We start from the raw sequence: 11,936 nt of genomic DNA on the forward strand, positions 1-11,936 counted from the left end.
TAAAATTAAAAAGGACTTACTTACAAAATCATAAAAAATAAAAGAGACTAAATTATAATTTGCTCAAAAACTTAATTGTGAGTGTTTATCATGAGAAATTTTGCTCAATCTTGTGAGGACTTTAGTGCAATTTCTTCTCATGCTTTGTGAATTAACAAGACATTTTTTTTCTCATTCTTTCATTATTTTTTTTTGTGAACAAAGGCGAAAGAGGAGAGATGAAAGAACAAAATAGACCAGAGAAGAAGTTGAGAAGGAAGATCTACAGAGAGAAGGCCTTGCTTTTGCGTCCCTGGCTTGGAAAAAGGATTTGGATTGAACGCCGCCAGTTCTAGGTCCTTTCCTGCTATTTGGCAACATAAATGGATTAGCTCATGTAACCCCACCCAAAACCACTATCAATAACTGTAACGACCTCATTGTTTTTTATTTTTTTAAAAAAAAATTCAACAATTTTTTTATATTTATTTATACTAAATTATGGACTCAATAATTTAGAGATTCTTGAGTCCCTATAATTTAGAGTTTTTTAGATGAATTATACCTTGGACATATTATATTAGAGATTCTCACTCCTTTTCCAATCCCCCTCCCACACCAAACCCTAACCACCAGCTATTATCATAACAACTAGCATAGTCACTACCATCACCTTCCTCTTCGCAACCACCATCACCCAAATCAATTGCACCTGAAACCCACAACTCTCCCTAACACTCCGTAGCCATTCAAACCTCAGTCGTCGTCAATGTCAACTCATCACCTCCCTCCTCCACCAAACATAGCAACCCTTCACCTCCTCCTCCACCAAACAACCCAGCTCCCCCCACAAAATTATCCCCTTCCTTCACCCTCTACGTCATAGACAACCCACCATTAAAACACGGGAGATTTTAATGCCGAATAATGGAGGAGCTAAAGGGAAGAGGTTGGCGGAGTAAGCACAACTACTCAATCCGTATCTGGTTGCTGGAAAGCTTGACATGGACTCTTTCCTGGCAAGCTCTCTCTTGTGAAGCCAGCCACCTAAGTCAACAATGGTGGGAGAAGGTGAAGCCATCCTTTACACCTTAGTCAAAAATTATAGGCACTAAATTGGTGCCACTTGCCTTGCCCCTTGTCTTTTGCATGGATGCTTACCTATAAATAGGCAATGCATCCAAGCATTATAGACACACCACAAGAGAGAAACAAGAGAGCAAGAAGAGACAGTAATCCCACGAAGTTGTGAGGTATTTGTGAAATAGTAAATGAGGTGTTTTCTCCTAGTAATAGAGAAATTTCAGTTATTCTCCTATTAGAAGAGAAACATTATAATTCTCACATTACTTTTGTAAAATCCTTTTATACTTGCCCGTGGACGTAGCCAAATTGGGTGAACCACGTAAATTGTTGTGTGTCTAATTTCTCATTTTATCCTATCATTTGCCTTTTATCTTGTCGGGTTTGCATGCTAGTATCCTAACAGTGGTATCAGAGCCTTCTGGTTGGTGTTGTTAATACACAAAAGTTATTCGTGTATATAGTTACTATTCAGTCTACAGCACTATTCACCTATACGGCATTATTCACCTATACGGCACTATTCATACATACGATAATGTTCACATATGTTATTGTTGGCGTATAAAGAAAGTCAGTACGGTGATTAAATACAGTCTAGGAAGTTCTGTCTAAGTAGATTGGGTTTTAAGCGGGACCGTTTGTGACCCCTCCAATCTTTCCTGAGAACTTTCTTAGTGAAGTATTATTCACACGATACTATTTCTGTATACGTTGCAAATCAGTGAAGCAGTGATAGCTGAATAGATCACGGTGAATAAAATGGCAGCAAAGTACGAGATTGAGAGGTTCAAGGGGAGCAATTTCTCATTGTGGAAAATGAGAATCAAGGCAATCTTAAGGAAAGACAATTGCTTGGCAGCAATTGGGGATCGGCCCGTAGAGATCACTAATAATGCAAAATGGAATGAGATGGATGGCAATACTATTGCTAACATACATTTAGCATTAGCCGATGAAGTATTATCAAGTGTGGCGGAGAAGAAAACAACTAAGGAGATATGAGAGACTCTAACAAAGCTATACGAGTCCAAGTATTTGCACAATAAGATTTTCTTAAAGCGGAGACTTTATACCCTTCGAATGGCAGAAACCACGGCGGTGACTGACCACATCAACACAATAAGAACTCTATTTTCACAACTCACTACGTTGGGTCAACAAATAGAGGAAAATGAACGTGCAAATCTTCTACTTCAAAGTCTTCCTGATTCGTATGATCAGCTCATTATCAACTTGACCAATAATATCCTCTCAGACTATTTAGTCTTCGATGATGTTGTAGCCGCTATCTTGGAAGAAGAAAATAGATGCAGAAATAAAAAGAGACAGAAATAGTTCAAACCAAGTAGAGACATTGTTGGTGTCAAGAGGAAGATCAACGGAGCGTGGCTCCAGTGGGAGTCAAAGGCAGGGGAGGTCCAAATCAAGAAGTAAGAAGACTGTGAAATGCTATAATTGTGGCAGAAAAGGGCACTTTAAAAGGGATTGTTGGTTTAAAAAGGGAATAGAGAATACTGCAGAGTCATCAAAACCTCAAGGATGTGTTGCAAGCACCTCAGAAGATGGAGAGGTTTTATATAGTGAAGTAGCGACAATCTCTACAGATAGAGAAGAGCTCATTGAGGTTTGGCTAATGGATTCAAGAGCAACATGGCATATGACTCCTAATCGAGATTGGTTTCATACATATGAACCCATCTCTAGAGGCATAGTGTTCATGGGTGATAATCATGCTTTAGAGATAGCTGGCATTGGCACCATCAAATTGAAGATGTATCATGGCTTAATTCGTACTATTTCAGGAGTGCGACATGTGAAAGACTTAAAGAAGAATCTTTTGTCCGTAGGACAATTTGATAGTCTTGGCTGTAAGATCCGAACAGACAATGGAATAATGAAAATTATCAAAGGAGCGCTGGTGGTTTTAAAAGCAAGAAAGACAGTTGCAAATATGTTTGTGTTAATGGGAGAAACACATCATGAGACAGAGGCGTCAATTGCATCAGCCAGTCCTGCAGAAGAGAAGACAATGATGTGGCATAAAACACTAGGCCACATGTCAGAGAAAGGTTTGAAAATTCTCTCTGATCAGAAGTTACTCCCTAGGCTTATAAAGGTTACTTTACCTATTTGTGAGCACTGTGTTACAAGTAAACAACACAGGTTGAAGTTTCGCACATCAACAACTAAGAGCAAATGCATCTTAGACCTGATTCACTCTGATGTTTGGCAAGCATCGGTTGTATCCTAAGGAGGAGCAAGATACTTTGTATCATTTATAGATGACTTCTCCAGGAGATGTTGGGTGTATCCAATTAGAAGGAAGGCAGATGTGCTCGCAGTCTTTAAAACCTTCAAAGCGCGAGTAGAACTTGAATCTGAAAAGAAGATTAAGTGTTTGAGGACTGACAATGGAGGAGAATATACCAGTGATGAATTTGATAACTTCTGTCAACATGAAGGTATCAAAAGGCAGTTCACAACGGCATACACTCCACAGCAAAATGGAGTGGCAGAGCGGATGAACAGAACTCTATTGGAAAGAACAAGAGCAATGTTGAAGGCTGCAGGTCTAGGAAAGTCATTCTAGGCAGAAGCAGTCAATACCGCATGTTATGTGATAAATCGATCTCCGTCAACTGCAATTGAGCTGAAGACACCGATAGAGATGTGGACTGGGAAACCAGCTGATTATTCTCGATTGCATATATTTGGAAGTCCTGTGTACGTGATGTACAATACTCAAGAAGTTAGCAAGCTGGATTCAAAATCAAGAAAATGTGTATTCTTGGGATATACTGATGGAGTAAAGGGGTATCGCTTGTGGGATCCCACTGCCCACAAGATAGTCATCAGCAGAGATGTTATATTTGCAGAAGATAAAATGCAAATGGAAGAACATAATAGCATTTTAAAGGAGACTACAACAGTCTAGATGGAAAATACTCAGAATCATACTTCTTCTGAAGCTGCACCAGAGCATGAAGAACAAGAACAAACAGAGTCTGAAACTCCTGAAGTTCGATGGTCAACTCGTGAAAGAAGACCACCGGCTTAGCACTCAGAATATGTTACTGAGAGCAATATTGCATACTGTCTTCTAACAGAGGATGAAGAGCCATCAACTTTCCATGAGGCTATCAAAAGCACAGATGTATCTATGTGGATGACAGCAATGCAAGAGGAGATTGAAGCTTTACATAAGAATAACACTTGGGATCTTGCTCCGCTACCACAAGAAAGGAAAGCCATTGGCAACAAATGGGTTTACAAGATAAAACATGATGGCAATGATCAAGTGGAGCGGTACCGTGCAAGATTAGTGGTGAAAGGATATGCTCAGAAAGAAGGAATAGACTTTAATGAGATATTTTCCCCGGTGGTACGACTTGTTACAATCAGAGTAGTCTTGGCGATGTGTGCTATATTTGATCTTCACTTAGAGCAGTTAGATGTGAAAACTGCATTTCTTCATGGAGAACTTGAAGAAGAAATTTATATGCTCCAACCAGAGGGTTTTGTTGAAACAGGCAAAGAGAACTTGGTTTGCAGGTTGAACAAATCTCTATACGGTCTCAAACAGGCACTGAGGTGTTGGTACAAGAGATTTGATTCCTTCATAATTAGCCTTGGGTACAACAGACTCAGTTCAGACCATTGTACATATTACAAGAGGTTTGAAGAAGATGATGATTTCATCATTCTGTTGTTGTACGTGGATGACATGTTGGTAATAGGCCCCAACAAATATCGAGTCCGAGAATTGAAGGCACAATTGGCTAGGGAGTTTGATATGAAGGACTTGGGACCAGCAAACAAGATTTTAGGGATGCAAATTCACCGAGACAGAAGTAAGAGGAAGATTTGGCTTTCTCAGAAGAATTATTTGAAGAAAATCTTACGACGCTTCAACATACAAGATTGTAAGCCAATTTCCACCCCACTTCCAATTAACTTCAAATTATCCTCAAGTATGTCTCCTAGCAATGAAGCAGAGAGGATGGAGATGTCTCAAGTACCGTATGCATCAGCAGTGGGAAGTTTAATGTTTGCCATGATATGTACAAGACCAGACATTGCATAAGCAGTGGGAGCAGCTAGTCGATACATGGCAAATCCTGGTAGAAAGCATTGGAATACTATTAAGAGGATCTTGAAATACATCAAAGGTACCTCAGATGCCGTATTATGTTATGGAGGATTAGAATTTACTGTCAAAGGTTATGTTGATTCAGATTTTGCTGGCGACCTTGAGAAAAGAAAATCCATTACAGGCTATGTGTTTATAATTGCAGGAGGAGCTGTAAGTTGGGTCTCTAAACTTCATACTGTTGTAGCGTTATCCACAACAGAAGCTGAGTATATGGAAGCTACACAAGCTTGTAAAGAAGCAATATGGATGAAGAAACTTATGGATGAGCTCGGGCACAAACAAGAGAAGATTTGTATTGTGATAATCAGAGTGCCTTGCATATTGCAAGGAATCTAGTGTTTCATTCAAGAACAAAACACATAGATGTTCAATATCACTTTGTTCGCGAAGTGGTGGAAGATGGAAGTGTAGATTTTCAGAAGGTTCACACAAAGAAAAACCCAGCAAATGCTTTGACCAAACCAGTCAACACTGACAAGTACATATGGTGCAGATTCTCTTATGGCCTAGCAGAAACGTAAGCAGCATGAAGATGGCAAGTATAAGGATAGAAGAATCACAGAAGATCACGTGTGAAGACTTGATTAAATCATCAAAGTCTTCAAGTGGGAGAATGTGAAGCCAGCCACCTAAGTCAACAATGGTGGGTGGAGGTGAAGCCATCCTTTACACCTTAGTCAAAAATTATAGGCACCAAATTGGTGCCACTTGCCTTGCACCTTGTCTTTTGCATGGATGCTTGCCTATAAATAGGCAATGCGTCCAAGCATTATAGACACACTATAAAAGAGAAACAAAAGAGCAAGAAGAGAGAGTAATCCCACGAAGTTGTGAGGTATTTGTAAAATAATAAGTGAGGTGTTTTCTCCTAATAATATAGAGATTTCAGTTGTTCTCCTATTAGAAGAGAGAAATTGTAATTCCACATTACTTAGTAAAATCCTTCTATACTTACCTGTGGACGTAGCCAAATTGGGTGAACCACGTACATTCTTGTGTGTCTAATTTCTCATTTTATCATATCCTTTGTCTTTTATCTTATCGGGTTTGCATGTCAGTATCCTAACATCTCTTACATTAAAAGAAAAATAAATAGTGGATCACAGCGCAAGGTAACAAGATTTTGAGGGAAATTACATGGATCCACGTAATAAGTTGTGATACCAAATAGTGAAAAGAAAGGTTGGTTGCGTTTGAAATGCTTTCAGGGTGTTTGGCAATAAATTTTAACATGTTTTTCATTAAAATTTTAATTTTAAAAAAATTATATTTTTTAAATTATTTTGATACGTGAGTGTAAAAAATAAATTTTAAAAATAAAAAATATTATTATAATATATTTTTAAATAAAAAAATACTTTATATTATCATCAAAAAAAGGAGCTTAGCCTTTTGAATAATAAATTAACACCAAAGTTGACTACCATAAACTCAATCTCTCTCTTCACATTTCAAATTTATGGAACTAAAAAAGTAGTAATTAGGTTGGAATTTCAAATGGGCTCGCAAAATGATGCTTGGTTCACCAGATGTGTAAGCAAATTAAGGTGAGGTTGAAGTTTTCCCAATCTGTGAACGAGGTCTGTTCTTGGGTTTTGTCCTTGACAACAATATCCTCATTTACATGTTTAACCTATTTTTATACTTTAATGTCGGTTGTGTGCTAAGATGTGAAAATCAACATCACCTTTTGAGACACCTAAAGGATAAATTCATGCCGGACGTCCGGTAAACATTCAACATGCAACAATGCAATACAATATATGTATCCCTTGTGCAAGGGAGCAACTATAAAACTGTCAAACATTCCGTGTCCTTTCAGCTGTAAATTTATGCAGTTGAAGCAGGAAATAACCTCAAATAAAGAGCATTCTCCTGAAGACTAAACCGAGGTTCAACAACAAAAAGGGGAGTGCACCTTTTCAAACTCTGCTACAAAAGGCATCAGGATAACCTGAAAGTAATTCTTCTCTTCAATGAAGAACAGTTAACGGTTTCCCAGTACAACATTTTTATGTGGTTCAATGTGAGGCACCTCACTCATCAGAAGCCTTTGGTGAATTCTCTGGAGTCTTCAGAGCTACAGGTGCTTTATCTCTATGTGCAGTGACAGCTGTGCGAAACTCTTCTACAATGGAACTGTCTTTGAACTTCAGTGCGAAAGTGGAAAGGCTGTCCTTACCTTCACCAATACTGTTCATGCAGGCAAAAGTGATACCTCGCTTGTCCATATTTGTAAGCTTCATATCAGGATAAATGTTTGCATTCAGAATTAACCTGAAATTACCCCTAGCTCTCATTAGAAGTCTGGCTCTTTCAGCTCCAGTGGTAGATACATTGACCCTGAGTTCTCCCTTTCCACGCTCCTTCCAGCCACCATCAAGAAATTCAAACACCACTGAATCAGCAGAGAACACCACTCTCTCATTCTCTTCCCCTGTCTCAACTGGAACCTCCTGCATAGATGGAAAACCAGTTCCCTCGGTCTTTGAGACAATAGACGCCAGTGAAGAGCTTCCATTGTTAGAGAGACCGAATCCAAAAGAAGGTTGTTCATTTTTCTGCCCAAACAGAGAACCAGAACCACCACCCATTACAGAGCCATCCTTTGGAAATGAACCAAAAGTGAACGAAGTAGTGGAAAACCCAGTTCCAGCAAGCCCTGTGAAAGCATTCTGGCTACTTGAAAGCTGTTGGAATGAATTCAAAGGGGCACCTTCAGAACTTGGATCAACATTTTCACTACCATTATCCTTCTTATCTTGATTTTCTGCATCATCATCTCCTGTAGCCTTTTCTTTCTCAGTCTCATCTTCCAATGGTTTCTCATTATCCACCTTCAATTCAGTTGCCTCATTGACTGTACTGTTATTTCCCTTATCTTCCGCACTCTCCTTGTCTATAGCAGTCCCAGCCACTGGCTCATCAACCTTGCCCTCTGATTCCTCACCCTTCTCCTTATCTGTAGCAATTTCAGTCACTGGCTCATCTTTGGTATTTCCCTTATCTTCCACACTCTCCTTGTCCATAGCAGTCTCAGCCACTGGCTCGTCAGTCTTTCCTTCTGGCTCCTTACTTTTCTCCTTATCTACAGCATTCTTCTTATCTTCAGCACTTTCAGCCACTGGCTTATCAATCTCACTCTCTGACTGCTCAGTCTTCTCACCTTGACCCTTTTCAACATCCTCGCACACATCACTTTTCCCTTCTTCTGAAATTTGCTGCCTAGTACTAACTACTTCAGTTGTGGCTACAGCAGTGCCCGCAATTGGCTCAGTAGGAGGAACTAGGCGAATGCTAGCAAATGGATTGGATGATGGAGTTGATGTGGTTTGGTTGCGACGAACTTTCACAATTCTTCTTCCTGCCAGTACCTCTTCACTGGCTCTCTTGAAAGTCCCAGTTTCTTGCTCAACAGAGTCATCATCATCAAGACCAGGGTTATCTCTGGAGATCTCCCTTCCAGCAGCCCTCTTCTTCGAAGGAGGAAGGGAATTTTCTGCATCCCCCATCGTCAAACAAAGCCAAAAACCTAAAACTTATGAACTGTTATCTCCACAAGACAGGGTGAAGATGAATCCTGCATATCAACAGATTTTATCTTTCTCACCATGACTATCAAATAATTCCAAAGCACACTCTTTCTACACAAGTGACAAATGTAGAAAGCAGAGCTAAAGTTGTGGAAACTAGAGCGATGAATGATTTAAAATCTGACTGCTCGATGTTCCATTTAGTAAGAAATGTCAAACAAACTGTCTCCCTAAATTAAGTCCATAAAGTTACTAACATGAGAAGGATACTAATAATCAAAATACACAATTGAAAAATAAACTTGCAAATTCTTCTGCTCTAATGTATTCCAAGACTTCATTACTTAAACCCGGTAAAATATTGTCACTACCACTTCAGTATATCCCTAACGGAAGGTAATAGAGGGTTAAATATTCTACATCATGCATCACAAACAACCTATGACACAACAGGAAACTGCTCTTAAGATAATTTATGCATAACAGAGTCTGGATGATATTTTTATCCCAAAAATAAACAAGTACACAAAATGTTGGGCTCTTAAGACATTGATTGCTTAAACCAAAGTTACATTCAGGAAAAGGCTCAAAGCCTAGCTAGCTATCTCACATCCAACTATCATGTCCAGGATCAATAATTGAGAAATGAAAGCAGGAATAACCTAAATTAATAATTGAGAACAGAAACAAACTTAACCAGATGGAATTTTCATTAAATCATGATAAACCTTTTATCTTCATCCCAGTTAGAAGTGTACAAATTCATAAGGAAACTCCTTCACACACAATGATTTGATCATTCCCTCTTCCCTCATAATTATAAAAATTCCATCTCAAACTTATATTAAACATCTCTAGACTTCTTTAAGATTGCCTCGAACCACAAAGCATATGCGAGGATATACAGTAAAAAAAATGAATTTCAACTCTGAAACAGTCTCAGAGTTAAAATGAATGGCAGTTAAATCATACAAAACGGACAGCGTATAAATGATTTGTTAAAGGTGAGCATCAGCAACTAAATAACTGGTAAAAGAAATATATTGCAAGTCAAAAGAGGGCAAAAAAAAAACCCTAGAGGAAAATAGTTTGAATTAGAAAGAAACAAGCTACAGCTCAGCTCCATCAGATTAAAAAAAAAAGCACCTACCTCCCCACTAATTAATCGAAATAAAGAAAAAAGTAAGGCGAAGAATTATCAATAAAATCTCGGATTCAAAAAGAAATGCTCTTCACTTTCTTTCAATTCTCCCACCAACCAGACAGAAGGTGTGAGATAATAAACCTAACAATCTAATCTAAACCTGCAGTTTGTGAGCTGGGACACCCAACAAAAAACTAACCAAGACACTAACAAGCGTAGAGGATACACGCACCCCACCCTAAAACTCGAAACATTTGCGAGCGAAAAAAAGAAATTCTCACTGAGAAACAAACAGGCAGAGAGGAGAGAAAACATATAAGAAGATTCTGTACGAAGAAGCGAAGGTGGAGACTTACAAGAGCTGGAGCGGAAGCTGGAGCAAAACCCTAGCAAAGGAGATCCAAACTTCAAAACGAGGAAAAGGGTTTCTAATGCTATTATTATTATTATTATTATTTTGGAGATGGATTGAGGGGCTGGGTATGGATTATGTCAGAGACCAAGGGGACCCTTTTCATTTTTAATTTTAAACAGGTTCCCTTTGTATTTTTACCTTTTATTATTCCTCTTTTTTCCCCCTCTCCTTTTGGTTTCTTTTAGGAAATTTGGAGTTGAATGATTACTCGTGTTTACTGGGCCGATTATTGGGCCTTTAGATTTCAAAATCTGAGCATATATATATATATATATATATAAAATAAAAATTAATATTTTTTAAAATTAAATTCAAATAAATAATAAATAATTTTACTTATTTAAAATATAAAATTCCATAAAATTTGAATGTGATCGAATTTATAGTGAAGAGGGAGAAAAAAGAAGGTCACTCGTTAAATAATAATTAAAATTAAATATTTTAGATGAATACAACAATGAATTTAATAAACAAATATAAACTCGATAATTATATTTGTAAAAATATTTTATTATAATATTTTTTGATTTTTTTATATTTTTATTATAATTCTAAGAATTTTTTGCTCAATTTAGTAAAAAAAATTGTAGTTGTCAGAGTATTATTTTGTTTCTAAACTAATTGATGATGTAACATCCATCCCAAAGAAGGACCCAGGCATTTGGCAGAGTGTAGCCAGATCATTGGAAATTCTGGTGTCATCCTTTTCTGCAGAAGGTCATAAATAGAAGGGACTCGATGAAGATTCACAATAACGTATGCTCTCTACATCTGCAGTTGGAGAGAGAAAAAAAAAAAAAGCAACTTTAAGTGTGTAGATGCATTTTACTGCTCATCGGGCCTGCTTTAAAGTTTCTTTTTTCCTCAAAACAAATATATATTAAGATAATAATTTTTTAAATTTTATTTTTGATATTAGAATATTAAAAAGATATAAAAATAAAATAAAATTAATTTTAAACAAAAAAATTTTAGACTTTGAGCAAATAATATTTTGTTCGCACTTTAAACATTCTTTCCATTAGATTGGAAATTACTATAATTTTTAGATTTATCAATATAATTTTTTATCAATATTTATACTCATAATATGTCAGCAAGAATTTTTTTTATGGATCTATAGATAAAAATAATCTGTCAGAAAAATTCTCATTAGTGATTTGTAGTCCGTTAATAAATCTATTAGTAATAATTTGTTGAGAAAATATTTTTATTGATGTTTATCATGAATATTGGTAGAACATATTCAGTCAAAAAAAAATTCACAATAATCTATTTATCAGTATGTCCGTCTATATATTATAATTGTTTTTGCTAGTGTGAAGTATCATGTGGGTGTCAATTTTTCTTTATTTAACATTCCCCTCATTAGATTTAAGATATCATATTAGTGTCGATTTTTCTTTATTTAAATAACACGTCAATAATAATATTTTTATATTAATCATTGATTTGAACAATTTTTTGTTTGATTTGAAACAGCAGATCTTTCAAATAATTGTTTATTTAGAATGCAAATATTTAAAAACCATAATTATATTGTCAAGCTCTTCCATATCAGAAGTCACGTCCTTCTAATATATATATTCTTAAAGTTTCTTTGAGTTTACACCGAAACAACTTTAT

The 11,936-nt window shown here is 36.8% G+C and overlaps 1 protein-coding gene across 1 annotated transcript; it reads right to left on the minus strand.

The window, feature by feature from the left end:
• Positions 1-6,906: 6,906 nt before the first annotated feature.
• LOC7486642 (nuclear pore complex protein NUP50A) lies at positions 6,907-10,420 on the minus strand. Its single transcript, XM_024586051.2, has 2 exons — positions 10,252-10,420; positions 6,907-8,798 (listed from the first exon to the last, which is right to left on the minus strand). Exon 2 carries the CDS (start codon positions 8,728-8,730, stop codon positions 7,255-7,257), a length of 1,476 nt encoding a protein of 491 aa, XP_024441819.1. The 5' UTR covers positions 8,731-8,798; positions 10,252-10,420; the 3' UTR covers positions 6,907-7,254.
• Positions 10,421-11,936: the final 1,516 nt, after the last annotated feature.

This window comes from Populus trichocarpa, chromosome 1, assembly GCF_000002775.5.
Source record: "Populus trichocarpa isolate Nisqually-1 chromosome 1, P.trichocarpa_v4.1, whole genome shotgun sequence".
NCBI lineage: Eukaryota > Viridiplantae > Streptophyta > Magnoliopsida > Malpighiales > Salicaceae > Populus > Populus trichocarpa.